The sequence below is a fragment of the Sus scrofa genome, chromosome 7 (genome assembly GCF_000003025.6).
Source record: "Sus scrofa isolate TJ Tabasco breed Duroc chromosome 7, Sscrofa11.1, whole genome shotgun sequence".
Taxonomy (NCBI): Eukaryota; Metazoa; Chordata; class Mammalia; order Artiodactyla; family Suidae; genus Sus; species Sus scrofa.
The window spans coordinates 9544937-9571176 of NC_010449.5; the positions used below are offsets into that span (position 1 = coordinate 9544937).

Genomic DNA, 26240 nt, shown 5'->3' on the forward strand with positions numbered 1-26240 from the left:
CAGAGAACAGACTTGTGGTTGCCAGGAGGAAAGGGGAGGGAGTGAGATGGACCCAGAGTTTGGGGTTATTAGATGCACTCTATTACATTTAGAATGAATAAGCTGGAAGTTCCTGTTGTGGCACAGCAGAAATGAATCTGACCAGGAACCATGAGGTTGCAGGTTCGATCCCTGGCCTCATTCAGTGGGTTGAGGATCCAGCATTGCCTTGAGCCATGGTGTAGGTCACAGATGGTAACTTGGATCCTGTGTTGCTGTGACTCTGGCGTAGGCCGGCAGTAACAGCTCCAATTGGCCCCCTAGCCTGGGAACCTCCACATGCCACAGGTGTGGCCCTGAAAGGACAGAAAACAAAAAAAAAAGAAGAAGAAGAAGAATGGATAAGCAATGAGGTCCTGCTGTATAGCCCAGTCTCTTGGGAAAGACCATGATGGAAGATAATATAAAAAAGGGAATGTTATATATGTATATTATATATAATATGTATCATTATATATAGTTGTATTTATAGTTATATATATATGCATGCCTGGGTCACTTTGCTTCAGTGGGTTAAGAATCCAAATAGTATCCATGAGGATGTGGGTTCGATCCCTGACCTTGATCAGTGGGTTAAGGATCTGGCGTTGCTGTGAACTGTGGTGTAGGTCGCAGACATGGCTCAGATCTGGCATGGCTGTGGCGTAGGCCAGCAGCTGCAGCTCCAATTTGACCTCTAACCCGGGAACTTCCATATGCCACAGGTGCATCCCTAAAAAAAAAAAAAAAGGACGTGGATGCTGGTGTTTCAGATACTCGGTTCTGAACATTTCTTCCCATTTCTCTTAGAATGACATGGTCAGTAAGGCCCTACCTGGCCCAGCCCCCCTGCCCCTCTGGCCCCATCTCAAGCCATCATTCTCCCTCCATCCTGGTCATGCCAGCTTGCTTTCTGCTTGTCCGCACTGCCATGATTCCTCCATCAGGAGCGGTTGCCAGCTTGCTGTGTCAGGAGTGTTTCCTTCAGCTCCTACCTGACTGCCCTGAGCTGAGATATTCATTTTTCAACCTCTGCTCAGAGTGTCTTTCTCAGAAAAGCGTTTTCCCTTTCTTTCTCTTTCTTTCTTTTCTTTCTTTCTTTCAAAAAAAAAAAAACAGCCACACCTGCAGCATATGAAAGTTCCCAGGCCAGCAGTTTGAATGGGAGCTGCAGCTTCGACCACACCACCATCACAGCAACACCAAATCCAAGCTGCATCTCTGACCTACGCCACAATTTACGGCAACGCCAGATCCTTAACCCACGGATCGAGGCCAGGGATTGAACCCGCATCCTCCCGAGATGACATCGGGTCTTTAACCAGCTGAGCCACAACAGGAACCCTGGAAAAGCCTTTTCTAATTCCCCATTGGCAGAGGGTATTTATCCGCATTCTGCTGAAGAGAAATCTGTTCGTGTACGTGGTTCAAAACAGGATGGCAAAGAAGGTCTTTATTCACCTGAGAGATAACGAACAAACGTTTGGCCTAAAAACTCTCACTTCCTCTTGCCTAGTCAGCCTTTCTTGCTGTGCTCCTGAGCAAATCTTTTTTTTCTTTTTAAATCAGGCAGAACTTTGTAACCTCACTGCAGGTGCTTCTGTGTCCCTTCCCCACGTTCCCCTTCTGCACGAAAACACCCTGCTGGCCTCTGCCCATCTTATCTTTCCTTTGGTTCTGAGCATAAAACTCCTTCACCTCTCAAATAAGCACAGCTCCCATGGTTCCCACACCCACCTCTAAGCCTTGTCCTTCCATCCAACCCTCCTGCCCTCACCTCTGCGGGTATATATCTATATGCCTCTGTCTTATGGTTAATATGTTCTCCGTAAGCTGGTGCCAGAGCAACCTAACTCAACGTTTATTTTTTCCTTTTCATACCCCTTCATTCATTGTAATCTCAGGGAGGGAGTTAGAACACAATTCTTAAATAATATGTTCCTTATCTATGAAACAGACACAGAGGCATAGAGAACAGACTTGTGGTTGCCAAGGAAGAGGGAGGGTGGAGGAGGGATGGGTTGGGAGTGTGGGATTAGCAGATGCCAACTACTATATACAGAACAGATAAACAGCAAAGTCCTACTGTAGAGCATCGGGAAGTGTAGTCAATACCTGTGATAAATCATCGTGGAAAAGAACATGAAAAAGTGTATATATATATATGTATGTGTAACTGAATCATGTTGCTATACTATACAAATTAACATATTTTAAATAAACTATACTTGAATAAAATTAATTTTAGAAATAAAATAGTAAGTTCCAGAATATGTAACCACAGAGTTCCCATCGTGGCTCATCAACCTTGAGGTTGCAGGTTCGATCCCTGGCCTTGCTCAGTAGGTTAAGGATCCGGCATTGCCGCGAGCTGTGGTGTAGGTCAAAGAGGTGGCTTGGATCCCGCGTTGCTATGGCTCTGGCATAGGCCGGCGGCTACAACTCCAATGAGACCCCTAGCCTGGGAACCTCCATATGCTGCAGGTGTGGCCCTAGAAAAGACCCCCCCCCAAAAAAAAAAGTGCTCAGTGATTTTCAGCCTGGATTTACCTGAGAATGACCCAGAGAGCTTTTTATTACCATATAGATGTCAAGTCCCACCCCGTACCTGGTAAACCTGGTAAACCGTGGTGGCTGGGGCCGAGGCATCGGCGTTTCCGGCGCTGGCAAAGCAACTGGATTAAGGTCACACAACTATTGGTAACAGAGTTACAATCACAATTCTCATTTCCTTGGTTTCTTTCTTCTTCCTTTCTTTCTTTCTTTTGTCTTTTGTTTTTTTTAGGGCCACACCCGAGGCATATGGAGGTTCCCAGGCTAGGGGTCGAATCGGAGCTGTAGCTGCTGGCCTGCACCACAGCCACTGCAACACAGCATCTGAGCCACGTCTGCAACCTACACCACAGCTCACGGCAACACCGGATCCTTAACCCACTGAGCAAGGCCAGGGATCAAACCCACAATCTCATGGTTCCTAGTCGGATTTGCTTCCACTGTGCCATGACGGGAACTCCATCCTTGGTTTCTTCCTAGTTCCTTCCCCTTTGCACTGAATTCGATTGAGCGGTGTGTGTGTGTGAGTCACCTGTATCTGAATCTGTCTGCATCAAGTAGTTTCCTGATTTTCTAACTGGATTTTTCACCACCCCGAATAAGTGTGTGTGCAAAGGACGTGAAGGACCTCACTCAAGCTGACCAAACTGACCACGCTCACTTCTCACCTGCTCTACTCAATGTTTCTGGACATGTCAGCCACGGCCCTAGCTCCCTGTCTTCTTCAGGCTCTGCTGTTTTCCCCTACCCCGCCCTGAGCCCCAGGCCTGCCCTTCCGTGCTGTTGCTCACTTCCCCGCCTTGGGGCTCCGTTTCCACTTGTCTTTGTCTCCATCGTACCCCCTGATCCAAGAGGAAATGGTCCCTCTCCCCCCTCCACCCCCACCTGCCTGAGCGGTTGGCTCAGGTGAGCGGCTAGGTCCCGGTGGAGGTGCATTTGGGATCTGAACAGATCAGCTCATTGCCAGGAGCCACGAGAGGAGAACGGTGGGCGGCTGTCCTCACGGAGTCTCCCACTGCCCACTAGTCTCTCCCTCAGAACCCGGTACCAATCCAGGGAAGTCTTTAAGGGATATCTTTGTACCATTTTTTAATAGTTGGGAAGCAACAGCATCCTCCTTGAGACCTGATCTGTATGAACCAGGTAATTAAAAAAGAAATCCCGCCTATGAGGCAAGGCCACACTCAGGAAGATGCAGTGTGATGCAGAGGTCAAGCCAAAGGCAGAGGTAGCGTTTCTGGCTTCGAATCCTGGATCCGATTCTCAGTGGTCCTCTGATAGGTTGTTGGGATGCTCTATGCTAGTTTCCTCAACTACACGTCATGATGAAATAAAAAGGTAAACATGCCTACCTCATAGGTAATTTGATTGCCGTGAAGATTCAATGAGTTAATTGGACTAACATGTTGAGCACTGTATCAAAACCTGTTAACTGGTATTGGTTAGCTTTACATTAATTAGTAAAGTGCAATTTACTGAAGATGTCCCGTATGTGGCATTGCAATACATCTTAGAATGTGATGCTTTTTAAGAATGCCTTTGTTGTCTCCTCACACCGGCTTTCTCTGTGTTGTGCTTGTAGCCCTGGAACGGAAAATCTCAATGAGGCAAAGCAGAGAGGAGCTGATAAAACGAGGGGTCTTGAAGGAGATTTATGATAAAGGTAAGGGGACCGCTCCAGTCTCCACGGGCCAGAAAGGGGTCATGCGTAGAAGCTGCGTGCATATTTCTTGGAGTCAGATGCTGCGTTCGCCATCACAGTTGGAACCTCGAAAACGCCAGACACTTCTGGAGAGATCAGAGAATGTAGCAGACAGCGCTGAAGCTGTCAGTATCAGGGCGGGAACGGAAGACCCCTTCTCTCAGCATTGGCATCAAACCACACGATGCCAAGAAAAATGAGGTGGCCCCAGGGATGGTGTCAGTACTGGTGGTGAGCCTGCTGGGGTCTGAACACACACAGCTGGGGTGAATTTAATTGCTTAGGCTGTTTCAGGCACTAGGGGTTCCCAAGACAAATGTTAGAAATCCACGAGCAGCTAGAATTTCTCTGAACAGAATTTCTGGGGCAGCCCGCCTCCCTATGATACAGGAAATCAAAGTGGAAAAGATTAAGTGTAAATGAATACATGTGATATTTCAAACGTGCTTCCGGGGCTCTGGGAACGTGATCCCGGATATTTGCTGGTGAATTGATTCTGATTGAACTTTAAACACGAATGTGGGCGGTGCTTTACCCAGTGTAGTAACTATTCTTCACCCCTCCCTGCCCGTCCTTCACTTAAAGCTTTAAGAGAAATGATGAACGGTCATTCCCGTCTGGTTACAGTCATCCGTAGTAATTGTTTCAGGTCTTCTTGTTTGAGGCCAGTGGTTAGCTGTTGGGCCAGATTTTTAAGTCACATGTTCTCCTTTAAAGCCCCACCCTGGCCCTCAAAGTGATCCTGCCATGCGCAGTTTACCCGGTTTCTGTAGGTCTCCTCGACGCCTAGTTTGTGTCCTCATACAGAAAGGCAAGTTGTGTTGCTCACGTGGTGCTTCTCTCTGGTTTCGCTGAGTTGGTCCTGATTCCTCATTCATTCCCCTTACGGAGCTTCCCTCTGGCACCTTTGAGGGTTTTTTTTTTTGTTGGTTTTTTTTTTTTTGGTAGCATGAATTGCCGCCCTGAAATGCTACAGGTTGAGAGTGGCATCATCTCGCTTGCCCTAGTGGCAGGGGATGCAGGAGGTAGGGTGTGAAGTTGTCCTATTTCCAGCCGCTTCTCACCTCTCTGTGAATTATCAGAGCCTCCTGGTGTCAGGCCATCCCTCTAGCGAGTCATTGTGTCCTTCTCCTTCTGGGAAAGCCATGCGAGGATGCAGCTGGATCAAGCTGTCCCGGGAAAAAGCACCCATGATTCTGTCCCTTTGCTGCAAGGTCATGCTTGCTGTACAGCCCCCGACAGCCTCCTTTGAATTGACCTTATGTTTTCCTCTTTCATCCTAAGCTCCTTTCTCCATATTCCCTCCCAGATAGAGTCTGGAAGTGTCTGACCATAGGTATCGTATTACACGATCCGCATTCAAGGGGTGAAAGAAGTATTACTGTCACAGCTAAAGCCTGTTCGGATCCGCTTAAATGATCCCTTCCCCCTCCCTCCCTTCTTCATGCAACCTTTTTTTTTTTTTTGTCTTTTGTCTTTTTTTTGTTGTTGTTGTTGTTATTGTTGCTATTTCTTGGGCCGCTCCCGCGGCATATGGAGATTCCCAGGCTAGGGGTTGAATCGGAGCTGTAGCCACCGGCCTACGCCAGAGCCACAGCAACGCGGGATCCGAGCCGCGTCTGCAACCTACACCACAGCTCACGGCAACGCCGGATCGTTAACCCACTGAGCAAGGGCAGGGACCGAACCCGCAACCTCATGGTTCCTAGTCGGATTCGTTAACCACTGCGCCACGACGGGAACTCCTTCATGCAACCTTTATATCACTGCTGTAAAACTTCAGGAATCCTCTAAAGTGGAGACCACCTTTTATTACAGTATTTGTTATTTCCATTACACCTGATAAGTAGGTTAGAGTAAATATTGCCTGAGTAAATATTGCCTCCTGGATTAATCAAAGAAGCCAGAATGTTAGAACAGAAACCTGATTATGTAGAGGAAATTGGGGGGGGGGTGCTGCCAGCCCACACCATGCCTTTCCCCCAAGATGAAGAGTCGTGTCTCGTTCAAGGTCATCTCATAGCACACACCTGGTCCCTGGAATGGAGGAAAGGGCCAGTCTGGCCCCACTTGTCACCACAACTTCTGGTTTTATTTTGGTCTTTGCGCTTAGCGCTGTCTGCTTTGTTCTGTTCGGTTGTTAACTGGCCTTCCTCACTCACCTGTCCCCAGGAGAACAGGGACCTTGTCGGCTTGCTGCCAGAGCCCCCCAAGCCTCCATGCTTGAGATGGATCGACTCACAAAAATACTTACTGTTTGGTTGGTGGGAAGGGGAGAAGAGGAAGACTAAAAAAAAAATGTACTATCTGCATTCCATAGTAGATGTGGAAGTTTGTATTTGCTGTGGGTTTGTAATTGCTGTGGGTTTTGTTTTTTTTTTAATCAAAGCATCCATTTAATATCACTGTGGACATGAGTCACATCACATTCCATTCCATTCCATCCACCGTGAGGAACATGGGCCTTGGAATCAGATGGTTTGGATTCAATTCCAGTTCCACTGCCGAGAAGCTGTGCAACTTTAGTCAAGTTGCTTAACTTCTCTGTGCTTCTATTTCTTTATTCCAAAGTGTAGATACTATTGCAGTGAAGATTCCATGAGATAACATATCTGTGTTAGTTGGCCAGAGCTGCCATCACAAAATACCACAGCCTGGGTGACTTAAATGACAGAAATGCATTTCCTCGCCGTTTTGGAAGCTGGAAGCCCAAGATCAAGGTGCCAGCAGGATTGGTTTCTGGTGAGGCCTCCTCCTCGGCTTGTGGATGGCGACCTTTGCGCCGTGTCCTCACACAGCCTTTCCGCGGTGTGCACGCACCCCTGGTATCTGTTCCTCTTTTCATAAGAAAATCAGTTCTTGGATCAGGGGCCAGTCTTGTGACCTCATTTAACCTCAGTTACTTCCTTAAAGGCCCTTTCTCTAAACACAGTCACATGGGGATTTGAGCGTCAGGTGTTGGTAAGGGCGAGGGGGTGGGTGACATTTCCACCCGTAACATGTCAAGTCGAATAGTGGTTATTATCCCATAAATTCTCAAGACATTGTTCACATAACTGTGAGTCGAAGTGGTCTCATCATCATCACCCTTTATGGTTTCTATTTATTTTTTTTAGGGCTGCACCCCTGGCATATGGAGGCTCCCAGGTAGGGGTCCAATCAGAGCTGCAGCTGCCGGCCTGCACCACAGCCACAGCCACGCCAGATCCAAGCTGCGTTGGCAGCCTATACTGCAGGTCTCGGCAACACCAGATCCTTAACCCACGGAACGAGGCCAGGGATGGAACCCGCATCCTCACGGATACTAGTCAGGTTCCTAATCCACTGAGCCACAGTGGGAACTCCCTTTATAAGTTTTTGAAACTCTTACATGCCTAGTTCAGGCCCCCACGTTAGGAAGGGACATCATGGTCCCCCTTTTATCTGAGGTGCCAGGATCTTCAACCCCCATAATGGTCTTACCAGCATGGGTGGCCGAGGACTCAGCCCCCTGATGCTTGACTCATTTGCCTTCTCACCCCTGCACCCTGCCTCCCCTTAGGCTCTAAACACGTCCCTTCCCCATCATTCAACTGCCTGTATCTGGGATTCTAGTAAGTAAAACACATAAAATTGTAAGGCTGCCACCTGAGTGAACAGCCAAGTGGCAACGAGCCCTTTATCACTCTCCGAGTTGTTTGTTTCAAAGATAAATTTCATAGACCTTCAGCAGCCCTTCCACATTGCCTGGCTGGTCATCCCTCACGTTGGCACCCCCTCCTGTGTGAGCACACGTGACCCTGGTCGCCTGGCAGCGACACCGGTTCCACCCAAGCTGTGCTGTCACAGACGGCTGCCCGTTAATTCGCAGTTACTGCGTCAGCCCATCCCCAAGGGCCAGCCCCTGTTCATGTTGCAATTAAGCTCTTTTATGCCTGATATTGCTAACGTGGTGAAGAGAAGCTTTTCTCCTCCAATTCTTTGTGTCATTGATTTTGCTTAATAATACCTTCCTCGTTGATAGAAAAGAGAAAGGTAGCAATAGGAGATGTGTGACTGGGCAGGAAGAACTCAGATGAATGAGTTCTCAAAATTCTTTAGAGTTTTCTTAGCAGGTTAAAATCTCAAACTGGCCAATAAGGTTTAAATCAGGCCAAATGAGAGCCTGGATTGAAGAGGGGAAATTTTCTCACTATCTGTATGAGCTAGCTCAGGAATCCTTTTCTTAATCGAATGTATATGAAAGAGCAGAAGCTACTGGATGGCTTGCAGTTTTTTATTGGTTTCATATAGCATCGTGCACATTTAATGTTCAGAAAAAAATTTAGATAAAACTTGAAAAATCAAAAAAAAAGTTGTTTAATCACTGGATATATTATGGCCATGTAAAAATGCAGCAAATTTTGAATACTACATACAAAGAAAATTTTAAGTCATTAGTCACAATGTAGTAGGAACAGAAACCTTTAAATTCTTTTTCTTATGTGTTCCAAATTTTCCACAATATGGATAAAGCAATTTTGTCAAAAATACAGTGTAAACATTACAGTGAACCATCATCACTCTAGAGAGTAAAAATATTAAGGTAGCCTAATGGTGGAAAATAACCAATATATTTATAAACAGCTTATTTTTAACTATTGCCCAATTTCAAAGTCAATTTTTTTTTTTCTTTTTTGGCTGCCCCACAGCATACAGAGTTCCCAGGCCAGGGATCTGATCTACGCCGCAGCTGGGGCAACACCAGATCCTTTGTAACCCACTATGCCAGTGCGGGGATCAAACTTGCATTCTGGCTCTGCAAAGATGCTGCCAATCCCATTGCACCACAGTGGGAACTCCCAAAGTGTATTTTTTTTAATTAGAACTTAAGGGTTCTCCTAGATTCCTGGAACCTTCATTCATTCATTCATTCAACAAGTTGGTGCCAAGTGCCCCTCTGGGCCAGGTGGTCTGGGTGTTGAGCTACAATGATAACCAAAAGAGCAAAATCTACACCTCCTCTGAGTTTACGTCCTACTAAAGGAGATAGGAAATAATTAAATAAGCATATGGTATGTTGCCAAGGAGTAATAATCACTCTAAAGACAGACAAAGCAGCAGGATAGGAGATAAAATCAAAGGGGGAGCCAAGATTTTCTATAAGTGCAATCACGGAGGACCTCTGGAGGAGGTGATATTTGCACAGAGACCTACATGCAGTGGTGGGTGGCTGCAGCGGGGGCATTGGTTCTGCTATTACTTCTAAACAACCTATCACCTAATGTACAAGCTAATAATGTCTTTAAGCCCCTCAGTATGTTTCTTTTAAAGTAAAGCCTTTGTATTGCATTTGTCTCTCTCTCTGTTCTCTGTCAATCAGAGCACATCCCCCTCTGCCCAGCGCGTGCAGTGGCTCCCCACCTCCCTCAGAGAAGTTCCACATTCCTGCAGCGCCATACAAAACCCTCCACGATCTGCCGTCCAGCCTCTTCAGTTGGCTTCAACTCCCTGGCCATACCTTCTCGAAACTTCCTCTCTGTGGCATCTCCCCAGCCCTGCTTTCTAGCCCTGACATTGGCCTTGGCTGCACTCTCATCCTGGAACCCGTTCCCCCCGAGATCCACCCACATGGTTCCTTCCTTTTTCAAGCCTTTGCTCAGATGCCACCTTCTCATTGAAGCTTGCCTGGGGCCCCAGATTTCAAATTGTCACCTCCTCCCATGAGTCCATGGCCCCTCACCCTGCTCTCCTGTGTTCTCTCTCTCTTGTTCTCTTTTTTTTTTTTTCCCCTTCTGTCTCTTATCACCTGCCAGCGTGCTCTGTAAGTTGCTTATGTGTTGTGTTAGCCTTTTTCTCATCAGTCTTTCCTCACTGAAATATGAGCTTCGTCAGGTGGGGCAGGATCCTTGTCTGGCTTGTTCACTGAGGTTGTAGGCATCTGACTGCTGGCAGTCGTGCCTGGCACATAGTTGATGCTCAGTATATGTTTATTGAAAAAATAAAACAACAATAGGAGTTCCCTGGTAGCCTAGTGGTTAAGGATCCAGTGTTGTCACTGCTGTGGCTCACTCAGGTTGCTGCTGTGTCCTGGGTTCAGTCCCTGGCTTGGGAACTTCTGCATGCCACAGGCACGGCCAAAAAAAAACAAAGTGACAACAAATAGCAGCCTGAGGCGATTGCATGTACACACAACTTGGTTTGTCCACCTGCATTGACAGAATCCGGAAGAGTGAAACTGATCCCCCTTGTTGATTCATGTGTGTGGTCCATAAAAGTTTATTGCCTGTTATTTCAATAGGCACTATTACCTTGTGTGTATATTCATGTCGTGGATGTCGAATACTCTATTTACAAATAGTGGCTTTTAAGTGTTGGGGAGAAAATGTCCTGAAAACAGTGAACCGTTTGACCGTTAGTAAAATTGTGATGATGTTTTCTCAGACTTGGCAAGGATCTCACCTGGCCTGGCTTCTGTTATTTTTCCAGTGCACAGGTGAAGCACCTGCAGGCCAGCAAGGTAATAGACGCACCTAAGGGTTCATGGCCAGTGAGTGTGGGCTCTGAAAACCCCTGCTCAATTCCTTCATTCGGAATTTATAGGATTACACACACAAAAAATATGATTATGTTGCCCATTGGTCATCAGTGGCTCTTAATACATATTGCTATTAGGGGTTATTGCCAATGAGCTCTACACATAAGCATAATTCTGTGTTTAAAGCATGTCAGGTGATTGTACTATATTTTCATTGTTGGATTTTCCAATGAAGTCTCAGTTCTGTCACATCCTGTCCCTTGCTTCATGCAGTATGGATATGTTTAATTCACATGAGTGGCTATATCATGTATCGGGAGGGAGGCGGGGGAAAAGGGACCACCTCTCTCTGTGGAATGACACGCTGTCGCCACTGCACATTACATGTGTCCACACCCCAAATGGGAGCAGGGAGCTGGGATCTAAGTGAGACTGCAGAGATCTAAGTTAGACTGCTGCTGCCACTGCCCTGGTTCCCAGGTGGCCACTCACTGCTGTCACACCAGGACCCTTGGGGAGGGCGGGGAGGGGGGAGATAGTCCCACCAGAAGACCACAAAGACCAGGGGGCACAGGACGACAGAACCGATTGTGTGCCAACGAGCGACTTCTGTTTCCACTCTGTGCTGGGAATTGGCGATCTCATTTCTCAGCAAATAATAAAGTGCATTGGGATGTGCTTTTTCCCTTAATCAAATTAGAGTGACCACTTTGGAAGTGTTATTTTTTAAATTATCCACACAAGCAGCAGCTCCCTGAAATGGACAACTCTTTTAAGCAGAGGCTGTGTTCCACAACTTCCTCTCCCCCACTTCCAGCATTCACAGGAAAAAGGCCTGATATTTAAATTAAAAGGTCATCATCTTTTAAAAATAAAAATAACAGCTCTCGCCTGTATCAGAGGAGATGAATGTAATAGGTTTGAGCCTTTTAAGTTCTGTTGTTTATCTGGTATCCCAGGTGCATAGACTTTTAAAGTCTTCAAGTTTATGGGAAATGCTTTTCACAGCCTTTACTAGGCACTGTTATTTTGTCACATTTTTAGCTGTTTTCTGATGTCTCACCTAGAAATGGCATCTTCTGGAAGCTGTGATTTGGAGTAACCATGTGAAAATGAAGAGGGTGTTTCCTTTTGGCCTCAGACATGCAGTCATTTCTGTCTCATCTCAGTGCCTAATGCAGTGGCTTGGCCTCGTGGGGCAAATGGAAAGCAATTTAAATGGTAAAATACAGAATAAAGTGACGTGGTAATCCAGATTCTCTTAAGCAACATGGTTCTTTCAGAAAATCACTATCCCAAGTCAAAAAAAAAATCATGAAAATATTATTATAGTGGTGAGCAAGCATTCCCCAACAAACGTATTCCTCTCTTGTGTGTCTCTTGATTTCCTGTTAGGTTGCAGGCATCGTTCGGGGCGCCAGAAATGCTAGGGGTCAAGGTGGGCTCCCCTAACAGAACTTAAAGCCCCAGAATGGGTTCAGGTGCTTTGTGCTTATGATGAGGAAATTCAGGGGCACATGGGAGCATCACCCACCTGAGCTTGTAGAATAGAAGCTTTCCAGAAGGATGGTATCTTAGAGGAAGCCTGAAGGCTAATGAGGGTTATCCTAGAGAAGGTGGGCTGTGTAGACGAATATTATAATAGAAGGATTCGCCTGTGGGGAGGCACCAGGTTGGGGATAGAGAAGGAGAGAGAGTGGCCAGCCTGTCCGTACAGTGGTCAGAGCTGGTCCTGCAGGCAGGAAAACCATAGGAGTTGCTTATTCTTCGTCCTGAGAGCAGAGAGGAACTCTGGCAGGGTTTTGCAGTGATGAGGAGGCAAACGATCAGATTTGCAGCCTCATCACTCTGCCTGTTTGGGAGAAGGACTTGAAGGGAGACCAAGGTGTGAGCTAAGGAGACCAGCTCGCAGACCGTTGCTGGGCTTTGGATGATGTGTTGGGAGGTTGCAGGAATGAGGGTAGTGGGATGGGGGGAGAGGACTGGCTGGAGAACCATAGGAGATGGAGTCAGAGGGCCTGGGGCTGCTCAGTTTTGGGGAGCGAAGGGGAGAAGGAGGCTGACACTCAGGATTCTGGCTTGGCTACTTGATGGACAGGTACTACAGGGGCCATTTGTGAGCCGAGGACCTAAGAGAAATGCGTTTGGGGCACAGAATATCACGATCGTTTGACCACATTGAGTCTGAGATCTCCACATGTCTCAGCAGATTTGAAACTCGAGGGAGATCTAGCTTGGAGATGCAGGTTCGGAATTGTCTGTGTGTGAATGTTATGAAGTCATACAGATCGATGGCATTTCTCCGAGGAGATGAATAAGAAAATAAAGTGGCCCTGATGGGAAACCCCTTGGTACCTCAGCATTGAATGATCTGGAAATTAAAAAAAAAAAAAAAAAGTCTAAGAATAAGTAAAACCCTCAAAGACTGAGACGTACACAGAAAAATAGGAAGTAAACCAGAAATGGGTAGCATTATAGAAGCCAAGAGACAGTGATCAGCACAGAAAAAAAAAAAAAAAAAAGATCCAGAGCATCAAAACAGACACACTTAAATAAGAAATGTCCTTTTATTGATTTTTATGCCATTTCATTGTAGGCCTTTTAGTTACCTGTGAAGCCCTTGTGCCATCAGCAGGGTGTAAGTTAAAATGCTTATGGCTTCAGGTAACAAAAAAACCTAAGGAGGCTAAAGCAGTAAACACATTTCGACCAATGATCTTCCATGGATTCTCCTCGAAAGTATCCCAAATGCCTTGAGCAACCCTTGGCATTTTTCGGCGCTCATGAATATTTATTACATGAAGGAGTGAATGAATGAATGAATGGCTCACATCATAAAATCCAGTGGTAGGGCTGGTTAATTCATCAGCTCAGGACATGGCGAAGGGATGCCATCCTCAGGCTCTAACCCCTCATGGTAACAAGAGAGCTGCCATAGTTCCAGCATTACATGCAGACGCAAGACCAGAGGAGAGAGAGAGGGCTTTCCTGTTTCTTGATTTCTCTTTGTAAGACCAAGAACATCTTGCTTCAGTGGTTCTCCAGAATTATTCTCCTTTCTAATTGACTAGAATTTTTAGAAATAATCACTGGATTTTTTTTTTCCTCTAATTTTGATAGACGTTTTCATAAGCCAAACTGTTGTAGGTACCGTCAACTCCCAAGAGCTGCTACCTAATAAAAGTTATCCTTGGAAGACCATTCCCAACCGCACATCCTGGGTCCCACCTATGAACAGGCCAGGGCAGGGGACCTCAGGCACGGGGAGCATCATTGTTCACGTCTTTTTTTAAATTGAAGTATAGTTGATTTACAGCCAGGTGTACAGCAAAGTGATGCAGTTATACACACATATATATCTATTTTTTTCAGATTTTCTTCCCTTATAATTACAGGGTACTTATATAGCTTATATAAGATAATCTAATATAGTAGGTAAAATATATAATATTATAAGATATATAAGATTATTATAAGATACTAAAAGATACAGTATTATAAGATCTTATTGTAAGATCTTTTTCAGATTTTCTTCCCTTGTAGATTATTATAAGATATAGATTATTATAAGATAACATAATTCCTTGTGTTGTATGTAGGTCCTTTTTGGTTATCTGTTGTAGTTATGTGTATATGTGTGTATATGTTGTCTTTTTTTTTTTTTTTTTTTTTTTTTTTTTTGCTATTTCTTGGGCCACTCCCTTGGCATATGGAGGTTCCCAGGCTAGGGGTCCAATTGGAGCTGTAGCCACCGGCCTACGCCAGAGCCACAGCAACGCGGGATCCGAGCCGCGTCTGCAACCTACACCGCAGCTCACGGCAATGCCGGATCGTTAACCCACTGAGCAAGGGCAGGGACCGAACCCGCAACCTCATGGTTCCTAGTCGGATTCACTAACCACTGCGCCACGACGGGAACTCCTATGTGTGTATATGTTAATCCCAAACTTCTAATTTATGCCCCCCCCATCCTTTCCCCTTTGGTAACTCTAAGATTGGTTTCTATGCCTGTGGGTCTGTTTCTGTTTTGTATTTAAGTTCATTTGTATCATTTTTTAATGTATATATGTAAGTGATATATGATATTTGTCTTTGGCTTACCTCACTTAGTGTGACAATCTCAAGGTCTATCCATGTTGGTGCACATGGCGTTATTTCATTCTTTTTTTTTTTATCACTGAGTAATATTACATTGTGTAAATACACCGTATCTTTATCCATTCATCGGTCATTGGACATGTAGGTGCATCCATGGCTTGGCTACTGTAAATAGTGCTGCAGTGAACATTGGGGTGCATGTATCTTTTTGAATGATGGTTTCCTCCGGATAAATTCCCAGGAATGAGACTGCAGGATCCTGTGGTAGTTCTATTTTTAGTTTTTTAAGGAGCCTTTATGCTGTTCTCCATGGTGGTTGTACCAATTTACATTCCCACCAACAGTGCAGGAGGGTTCCCTTTTCTCCACACCCTCTCCAGCGCTTATTGTTTGTAGACTTTTTATTGATGGCCGTTCTGACCAATGTGTCCACTTCTGATGCTTGCTCATTCCACAGCCACTACCCTGTACTGACCTGTAACCTGTTCATGATGAGAGGACACACCAAACTCTGGGAGGTAATAGCTAATAAAAGGAAAGATGGTCCTAATTAGAAAAACTTTCCTGACTTCATACATTTGCCTAGGACTCATGTAGAATTAGACAAATCAGTAGGGCATTCAGGGAGTTCCAGTTGTGGCTCAGCAGTAACGAGCCTGACTAGTATCCATGAGCATGCAGGTTCAATCCCTGGTCTCACTCAGTGGGTTAAGGATCCAGTGTTTTTGTGAGCTGTGGTGTCGATTGCAAATGCTGCTTGGATCTGGTGTGGCTGTGGCTGTGGCTGTGGCTGGTTCGACCTCTAGCTTGGAAGCTTCTTTATGCTACTAGTGCAGCCCTAAAAAGCAAAGGAAAAAAAAAAAAAAAAAGCTAGGCATTCAGCCTTAACCTTCACCTAAATATCTGTAAAACAGCTGCACTCTCCTGGGAGCCCCAGGATTCTGGTCCCAGTAACCTCATCTTCTGTCTGTACGAGGTCCAGGGCAGCTTCTCATCTCCCGGAGGCTGTTTTCTGAGTGAAAATAACCCAGGATCCTAGACTGTGCAGCCAGCAAAGCCTTGCTTTGCTTTCATCCTTTTGTGCTGCTCCCAGCCTCCAGCCTGCTTGATCCAAAACAGCCTGTTACTAACCTGCGGGTCCTCCTAGCCTCTCTGCAAACACCCATGTGTGCATACTCTTCAATCCGTTCTGCCCTTGCTCATCCTCTCGTAGGATTGTTGGGGGGTCAGTACGTGCTCAGTAAGTCAGCGATGGTCCCCACCAGACATCTGGCCTGGACGGCTCCTCTGCTCTTCTAAGATGCCCGTATCCTCTTGCCAGTGCCCCTTCACCGGAGCCTAGACTTTCTCTGCTTCTGCCCAGAGAAGCTGATTCCATCGTGAGGCTTCAGGACTTCTCCAAAGGCCATGCAGTTGTGGGTTGCTGGCGTCAGGGACCCCGCCATCCACTTGTACCCTCAAGCACATTTTTCCTCCTTGCATTTCAGCCCTCCCACCACTGCATCTTCTCTAAAGGAAGGATTTTCCACTGAACTGACCGTTCCTTGTGATGTGGACGAGTGTAGCAACGTCGTTGCAATCTCCCAGATCCAGAAATAGGTTCACTTTTGCACCTTCATTAGGCCCATTTTTTGTGATTTTTTAAGTCTACCTTGAGCAGGGCTGTCCAGTACAATTTTCGGCAATAAGAGCCATGTTCCATCATCTTTGCTTGGTGGTTGAACACTTCAGATGTGGCTGGTCTGACCGAGCAACTACACTTTAAATTGTATTTCATTTGCGCTAGAACCGTAGTCACGCACACATGGCAGGCAGGCACCCTGTCCAAGAGCCCAGCTAGAGAAACGGAGCTGCTTCAGTTTTGAAATGGCACACCCCTATCATTTTCCTCCTCCGACTCCAGCCATTGAAGATTGTTTAAAATCTTGGATGCTCTATCAGCGATGAAAGGCCCCTTGCACAGCAGCATATGATTCTGTGCAATTCACATTATCATACAAGAGCCTAGGAGAGAAACTTGTCACTCCGTTCATTTTACATTCAGTGAAATGTAGATGCCCCAGGTGCATTTTTAATATCAAAATGCCCCGGAATAGCAAGCCGGTAAATCCTCTTGCAGCTGCAAACCTTGGAGAGAAGAGTCATTGTTTGGAACTAGTGATCAGAACCATCATATGTCCTCAGGATAGATGATGCGAGAACCAGGGGGCTTGGGGGGAACACTGGCGAGGAGAATAACTGGACCCGGGACTGAGGACAGAAAAACCTCTGGGAGACAGATACCACATTTTGGCACGATGAGATGTTTGCAGTGGGAGGAAGCAGCCAAGAATGCACATGAGCTGTGGTTTGCTGACCAGGAGGTCCAGTCAAAGGCAGAAAATGCTGATAAATCCAGCAGGAAACAGCTACAGGGAAGTGCAACTAAAACAGGCTTCCCAAGGTCACTGCCACTTTTGTGATGGGAAGTCATTGCAGCTCGAATATTCAGTAGTTTTAGGCAAAGGCCTCTGGGCAAGAGGGAAAAAATATTAACATCAAAATAGGATATTATATCCAGAACAACAAGAATTATTTTAAAAAGCAAGGTGAGGAGTTCCCGTGGCGCAGTGGTTAACGAATCCGACTAGGAACCATGAGGTTGCGGGTTCGATCCCTGCCCTTGCTCAGTGGGTTGACGATCCAGCGTTTGCCGTGAGCGGTGGTGTAGGTCGCAGACTCGGCTCGCATCCCACGTTGCTGTGGCTCTGGCGTAGGCTGGCAGCTACAGCTCCGATTCGACCCCTAGCCTGGGAACCTCCATATGCCGCAGGAGCGGCCCAAGAAATGGCAAAAAGACAAAAAAAAAAAAAAAAAAAGGCAAGGTGATTCTCCAAGCACAAAAACATGTGCCCATTCCCTTGTGTTTAAAATAATCTAATCAGAGTGTCATGGAATGAATTACAGCCTGAGCTTGAAATCCATCTTGCAGAGATTTTCAAGGGAGTAGGTTCAAAAGGATTCTGAGAGTCACGACGAAGCCTTTGTCAGACAGAAAGGAACCTCATGGCACTTGACAGTTGTTCTTCCATGTAAGCGAGTCAGAATAATCTATAGACCTCTGGCTGCAAATAAAAATAAAAGATAGGGAGTTCCCGTTGTGGCTCAGCAGCCCAACTAGTATCCATAAGGATGCGGGTTCAATCCCTGGGCTCGCTTAGTGGGTCAGGAATCCAGCACTTCCATGAGCTGCGGTGCAGGTCACAGATGAGGCTGGGATCCCACATTTCTGTGGCTGTGGTGTAGGCTGGCAACTGCAGCTCTGATGCGACCCCTAACCTGGGAACCTCCCTGTGACTCAGGTACAGCCCTGAAAAGAAAAAAAAAAAGATAAATTGGAAGATTCTCTAACTTGTGGATTCCAAAAATATAGGTTCCGTGATCCTATAGCATCCGGCAGCGTCTGCCTTAAATCCTGGTGGTACACAGGTGCGTTTAGACACACAGACACACGCTTACCATGACTTTTCCTCACTGGGAAGGAACATGCACCCGAAGAGGGACACACTGTCGATTTTGTTTTTGCAAAGAAGACTTTCAGTTTGTCTTTTTAAATGCGTGAGACTCAAATACCTTAAGTAGTAAATCCACAGTGTTGATAGAAATGTATTGCTTTCTGTGTATGTTTGTTCGTTTGCTGTCTTTTTAGGGCTGCAACCCACGGCATATGGAGGTTCCCAGGCTGGGGGTTCAATCAGACCTGCAGCCGCCGGTCTACACCACAGCTACCGCAACACCAAATCTGAGCCACATCTTCAACTTACACCACAGCTCTCGGCAATACGGGATCGTTAACCCAGTGAGCAAGGCCAGGGATCGAACCCTTGTCCTCGTGGATACAAGTGGGGTTCCTTAACGCTCTGAACTCCTCTCTCTGTGTTTAAAACTCTGCACCGCGATATCTGTAGCACCGTTTAGTTTACAGCATCAACGCCCTGAATTCTGGCAAACTGAAGAAAAAGTCTCCAGTGGCCGGGGAGCCATTTCCAGCTTCTTAAGTTGAAAGCTTTTAATCTTTCACTCAAATCCTTCGATAAATTATTTCTTAGCTAACTTGCTTGGCACATGGTTTTGCTGACAATGAGAGTAGCTAGGGGCTTTGATGGCAACAATTTAAAAGGTTGTTGGGATTAACAGAGCTTTTCAAAGCTCTGGATATTACTGTGAAAATGGCATCTCTGTGGGTTACAGAACAATGCCTGTGCCCCCTTAATGGGTGAATTTTTTCCTACTTTCATGGAAAAAGTGTATCCGTGTCAAAAAAAAAAAAAGATATGGAGTTCCCGTGGCGCAGTGGTTAACGAATCCGACTAGGAACCATGAGGTTTCGGGTTCGGTCCCTGCCCTTGCTCAGTGGGTTAACGATCCGGCGTTGCCATGAGCTGTGGTGTAGGTTGCAGATGCGGCTCAGATCCTGCGTTGCTGTGGCTCTGGCGTAGGCTGGTGGCTACAGCTCCAATTGGACCCCTAGCCTGGGAACCTCCATATGCCATGAGAGTAGCCCAAGAAATAGCAACAACAACAACAACAAAAAGACAAAAGACAAAAAAAAAAAAAAAGATATTATAGAATCTAAAATGTGGCACCAATGAACCTGTCTACAAAACAGAAACAGACTTGCTGAGAGAACAGACTTGTGGTTACCAAGGGGGAGGCAGGAGGGAGCAGGATGGACTGGGAGTTTGGGGTTAATAGATGTAAACTGTTACATTTAGAATGGATAAACAATAAGGCCCTGCTCTGTAGCATCCGGAACTGTATCCAATCTCCTGGATGCTAAATAATATATTTAAAAAAGAATGTATAGATGCGTATGACTGAGTCACGTTGCTCAACATGAGCACAACATTGTAAATCAACTAGAATTTTTAAAAACGGGGTGGTGGGGGGAGACATTGGATGCAGTCGTTATTTTATGACTCACCACCACCAGGTATGTCTGTGGAAAGTGCCTGTAGCCCTAGGGAGTAACCCATCAGCTACTCAGTGGAGAGGCCCCTTTTGGTCCAAGAGCATGGCTGGGATGCTACAGTGAAAACATGAAAGAGGCTAAACAGCAGCGTTTGTCTCCGAGGGAAAAAAACAATTAGCAAATGCTTGCGTTAGGGCTTTTCTTCCATGTCTCCGTAAAGATGGGTCTTTGCTTTAACACAGGGGTCCTCGCTTTTGGACTTTGCTTTAATGATACAGACAAAGGTGATGGCAGTGAGTTAAGACGTGTTTGACTCCTCACAGGCGTCCATGTGTGACTTCTGCACATTTGTGTTACCATCAGAGAGGCAGCGGGGCAGCCACTTCCTCGTGTTTTCAGGCTAAAATTGTCACATGATGCTTCACTGACATAATCATTTTCCTTTCGAGTAGAAGAAGCATCGCTGTAACCGCAATTTCATGATGTTGTTTGTTGTTCTTCTCTAGGACAAGTACGAACCCTAGCAGAATGAGAATGTTAATCCTGGCAACTACATGTCATTTATAAAGGATTGGTCTATTTTGCCATCCTTTAAGAATTAAAATTTTAAAGTCAATCATTAATGGAGGTCACACGCTCACTCTTACTATGTACTAACTCGGTATCTACTAGTTTATGACTTTGCACAAGTTACTTAAGTCACCTAGTGCTCAGTTTTCTTTATACACTAAAGATAATTTTGGTACCAATTTTATCGGATTGTTATATATGTCATATATATTATATATGTTGTATATATAATATGTGTGTATATGTGCATATATATATATAGTGAAAAAGAGCCTGGAACATAATCAATTCCTGACATACTGTTTACAAAATATTGTCGTTGCAACTGTATGGAAGATGTCCAGTGTGGTGCTTGATGTTCAAATTATTCCAAAAATATTTCTTTTACCATCTTTTCATCTCTTCTTCCTCCATGTCTTTCTACTGTGTATAGAGACTTCTTATGTACAACACAAGTCTCTAGCTATCCACTAAAACTTGACTTGCCAGTTTTTTCTAAACAAAAATATAAGGCTTTATTGGGCTAACAATTTCCATAAAATCAATGTGGCCCCTAGTTCTTATGGTAATATGCCCAAACTGAGGACGCTGTATGAAAAAAAAAAGAAAACCTGAGTATGAAATAATTTGCTAGTTTACCTTATCTCTTATTTTCAGGGTTATTTGCAAGGTTTTTTTTTTGCGGGGGGGGGCGCTTAGTCTCATTTCTTGCACTTGTCATGAAGATAATACATACTTTGGTCTGGAAGGAAGTTGGGCAGCATCTAACTCGGCTGTTTAGAAACTGAGGTCCCAGAAGTTGTGACTCTTTGCAAGCTCGTGATGGCAAAAACAAGAACTCAGCCATCCATGTGCTCAGAATCTGGCTTCTTTCCACTACCTGTTCCCTTTCTCCACCCCCCCCAGCCCCCCCGAGAATGAGATAAGGCTGCTCACCAGCGCACCTCTGTTTATTGACAGGCCAGCCTCCTGGGAGAGTATCGTTTATAACACCATCCTTCCTGTCACCTTGGCAATGGAGTCCTTTTTCTTTTTTTTTTTTTTTCTTTTTGGCATTTTAGGGCCACACATGTGGCCTATGGAAGTTCCCAGGCTAAGGGTAGAATCGGAGCTGCACCTGCCAGCCTATGCCACAGCAACATGGGCTCCAAGCCTACACCACAGCCCACAGTAACACTGGATACTTAACCCAGTGAGCAAGGCCAGGGATCTTCATATATCCCATATACTCTTGGTTACTAATTAGGTTTATTACCGCTGAGCCACAGTGATGGAAAAAGCATTCTCTTCCCTCACGTCTCCAGCGTGTTAAGGATCTGAGTGGCCCAGTGTTACCCCTCTTCTTCCCTCTCTGAGTTTCTGAACCATCTGAGAGATAAGACAAATGGGAGATTAAAGTAGGGTATCCCCTCTGCTACTGATAAAGGCCGGCCTGGAGGGAGCCAGTGATGGGTCTGGTAACTCCCTTTACGTCCTCCCTCCAAGCCTGGGTCTGGGATCCCCCATCGGGAGGGAGAGTCAGAAGTCAGAGTCTTGAAACAATACTGGTCCAGGGTGGGCTGTGCTCACCATTTGGATAGATTTCCTCCGCCTGGTGGAGAAACAGGGTCCAGTGGTTGCCTCCTAAGCAATGAGGTCACTCAGGGAAAGGAGGAAGAAGCTGGGCTCGGGGAAAATACCTCCTCAAGCAGAGGAAGGAGTCTTCTCCTCCAACAGAACTATTGTTTTCATTTAATTTGCCGTGTTTGTTTTCTTCCTTATACATGCAAGCATCTTTACAGAAACAAATGTGAGTGACCATTAAGCACCACTCCTAGGGTGCCAGGTGCACTTCAGAACTTTGCCAACTTGCACTCATTCCTTTCAAGGTCATTGTAATCAACATGCCCATTGTGTCTCCGTTCCTGCTTTTCTACTTGACTTTGTTTCAGACACGTGGTTATGGGTCATCATCACCCACAGGGTCATTTCACTTGCATTTCTGTCATTCCCAGCCAGTCTGTGCATTTCACAAGTGGCACCTGGGACTTGATTTTTATTTATTGGTACAAATACTCTGAATACTTGGAATAGCCATTCTTTTATTAGCTGTATTCCTATTTCACCCTTATGCTGTTGTTTTTTTTTTTTTTCTTATATTGGGTGTAAACTTTTTTTTCCCCCCTGCAAATTAAAAATCTAAAAGTTTAAGAGTAATTTAAAACTATCCATCTGGCTTCCCGCTTATATAACCTAAATAAATAAATATGTACATGACTCTGTGTGTGTGTGTGTGCACGCCCGCGTGCTTGTTTATTTATTTAAATGGTTCTAGTTTCTTTTGTCTATTTCAGGCTATAGGCAACATTCTTAACTTGTAGCAAAAGCAATAGAACACAAACGTTGAAGCAAAAGAAACAGATCCCATGTGGAATCAGATTTGTTCTTCCTTCTTACAGGCTTAAGTTTATATTAAAGTGTTTTTGATTTCCAGAAGTTAAATTAATACTCTTTAATCTGAACTTTCAAAGGACCATGAACGCTGAGCTCTCTCAGAACAAAATGTCTAAATTTTATTCAGCTTTTAAAAAGTAAAAACTGTTATAAATATCCATGAAAGCCCATAAGAATTTCCCATGGTGACATTCATCTACTTAAAACAAATGAAACTTGTTAACCTTAAGCTTTGCGAAATTTAGTTGGTCCGACGTTGATGTCAACCACCCTAAAACCAGAGAATATTCCTAAAGTGAAACAAACAGCAATAACAAAACAATTTGTTTTAAAAAGACCCCCTCATAAGATAGGTACAAAGGTGACTTCCAGTTATAGGTGGATGTAACTCTTAAAGAAACCAAGCTAGAGCAAAATTTATTAAATGTGTCTTTTAAGCCAACCGTCTGGAACACCACTTTTCTATAGACTGTACTTTTAGAAGGTTAAGAAAGCTTTTTGCAAGACAGGATCCTCTGTGTGAGCTCCATCTATTCTGAATACACATCTTACGTCTTCCTTCACCTTTTATTTTTCTTCATCCGCTGCTCAGGGCTTAACTGCTCACTCTTGCTCCTTTTCCTCAGCTTTCACATCAGCTAGCTCACATGAATTCCTCCCTGTCTGCGTTTCTGCATCATGTCTTGCCCCACTCTTTCCCCAAGGCATGTCTGTTTTTTCCATAGCACTTAACAACAATGCCTGGCTTGTGGGAGGAGAGGCAGGGCAGGGTGTGGTCAGCTCCAGGATTTGGAGAGAGCAGACCTGGCAGTGGGTTCTCACTGTATCATAAAGAGGAGCAGCAGATGTGTGAGAGTGGGTGGGTTTTGGTATGTGGTCCCTATTGTTAATGATAGGGCCTCGACAGGTGTTTATCAGTTGACCTTGCCCTTCTCTCCTTGGTGTGGTGTTAGCCTGATTCTGCCAGCATCTTCATGTCTTGTGCCTCACAAGGGAGAGGAGACAATGGATGGCACAGGGTCTGCGGTCAGTTCTCCTAGATCCGTTGCTTTCTAGGTCCCATCATTGAAGTCATGACATGGACCTGCGCTCACTTCTGCTTTGCTTCCTCTGCCACTTCTGTCACCACACTTAACCTCCTTAGGTACATGTGCATCCGGCTCACATTTGACTTTTGTTCCCCCCCCTGTTTTCTCCAGTCCCATTGTCCTTCGTGACAAGTTCATAATCCATGGTTAGACAGTGCAAACTCCTGCTTCCTCTTGGAGATTTAAACCAAGCATCTTCGATCCAAATGAGCCACAGGAACAGCTTTTCCTGCCCTAAACCTCATCATGAAAATGTGCTGTTGCTGTTCCCGGTTCTCTTGGTTCTCTGATATTCCTTACCACCAATCCAGGGGTTCTCAAAGTGTCAGACCCCGAAGGGCAAAAGCAGCCTCAGCATAACCCAAGAACTTATTAGATATGCATATCCTCAGTCCTACCCTAAACCTACTGGACCAGGAACTCCGGGGATGAAGCCTAGTAATCTGTATTTTAACTGCACTCCAGAAAACTGTGATGCCCACTAAAGTTTGAGAACTGTTGCCTTAACCCGTCTAGTCTCCTCCTGCCTTCTCCCTTCCTCCTCCTCACATTTCATTAATTCTAGTAGGAAACATCTTATGCTTGGAAGTAATTGTGCCATTTTGAAAACCATTATTACAGATAATTTTAGAGGATCAAGGAAAGCATCACAATAATTTCCAATACTCGGTGAACTCATTCTCATTAATGGTAAGAGATGGTGATGATTTAGATAGAAGTACAAATAATCCATAAGATGTATTTTATTCAGGAGGCTTACATTTTCCTAGGAGGAAGAAATGGTTTTTCTAATAATGTAATTTTTTAAATGCTAGTAATGGTAAAAAGAGAGGGAGTGCCCGTTGTGGCACAGAGGAAACGAACCCAACTAGGATCCATGAGGACGCGGATTTGATCCCTGGCCTCACTGAGTGGGTTAAGGATCGGGCATTGCCATGAGCTGTGGTGTAGGTCTCAGAAGTGGCTTGGATCCCCAGTTGCTGTGGCTGTGACCTGGGTGGCAGCTATAGCTCCGTTTCGACCCCTAGCCTGGGAAGTTCCATATGCTGCAGGTGCGGCCCTGAAAAGCAAAAACAAAAAACAACAACAAAAAAAAAACCATAAAGAGCCTAGATAGTCTTCAGAGACACAAAGTATAACGTATATAGAATGAATAAACAAGTTCCAACTATATAGCATAGGGAACCATATTCAATATCCTGTGATAAACCATGATGGGAAAAATATGTATATATGTTTTTCTGAATGCCTGAATCACTTCGCTATACAGTAGAAAGTAATACCTTGTAACTCATCTATGATAAAATCAATTAGTCTTCAGATTAATCAAACTCGGAATTACCAAGCATGACGAATTCCCAGCTAATTCCTCAGCTTGATGATGAGTATGTGGAGTCCATTATACATTAATGCCTCTGCTTTTGTGTTTGAAAATGTAAGAATTTTAAAATAACACTTACTTAACAGAAACAGCACCGTTTTATCCCCATGTTGTATGAATCCAAATTTTACCTTTATCACTGCCCATCTTAATCATAAATGGTATTAATGATGAATTTATACCTATTGCCTAGGTTTATTTCTGCCAGATATGTTTATACATATATGTATGTGGGTCAGTAGATAAAACATCAAAGTTGATGTTGAAGAAATGACCAAAAGCTAAGAAATTTGTGTAATCTGTGCATTTCTACTGTGTAAATTGACAAACCCTGCAGAAAAACAGTTTCACAAGATCCAGGTATATGTCACTAGACATTTAAAATATTAATACACATAAATTTCACTTACTGGAATCTTTCCTAAAGGGAGAGAATTCTAATTGCAGAAAAGATTTTACACAGGAAGATAGTCAGCAGAGATTTCTGTTTTTAATAATAGAATGAAACACTGGAAATCCCTTTGTGACCAACCACAGAGAGATAATTAAATAACTGTCTATATATTCATTCAGTATAATTATTAAGATCATAACTATGCAAATTATAATGCTTATGGAGATTTTTTTTAAAAAACAAGATACAAAATTTGACACATACCCCTATGGGACTATGGGAAGAGAAACGTTCTGTTAGGGTGGTGATAGGATCAGTATCATATTTCTTCCTTTTTTCTCCATTTTCATGTGTTTAATGGAAAGGTATGTTTAGAAATTATGACAGTGGAATTCACAAGAGTGTTTCCTCTCCCAAGTGGGTTGGGCCTTTGTGATTTAGCAAAGGTACTTTAAATCCACAGGGAGTTTAATGTTTTGAGAGTTAATATGTTGCAAGAGAAATGAGTGATATTGCTTCTCTATAACCAGCTAAATTGATGTAACAGAGATTCATA

At 44.6% G+C, this 26240-nt stretch overlaps 1 protein-coding gene across 16 annotated transcripts in view; it reads left to right on the plus strand.

Annotated features, from left to right (window-relative positions):
• Window positions 1-26240, plus strand: part of PHACTR1 (phosphatase and actin regulator 1) — a 561465-nt gene that overhangs the window by 439515 nt on the left and 95710 nt on the right. For 14 of the 16 annotated variants that reach the window (XM_021099752.1, XM_021099751.1, XM_021099756.1 and 11 more), the window contains one exon: window positions 4154-4234. The exons of the other annotated variants lie outside the window; for them this stretch is intronic. In XM_021099752.1, coding sequence (XP_020955411.1) covers window positions 4154-4234 — 81 coding nt within the window. The remainder of the gene's footprint in view (window positions 1-4153; window positions 4235-26240) is intronic. 16 annotated transcript variants of the gene reach the window in all.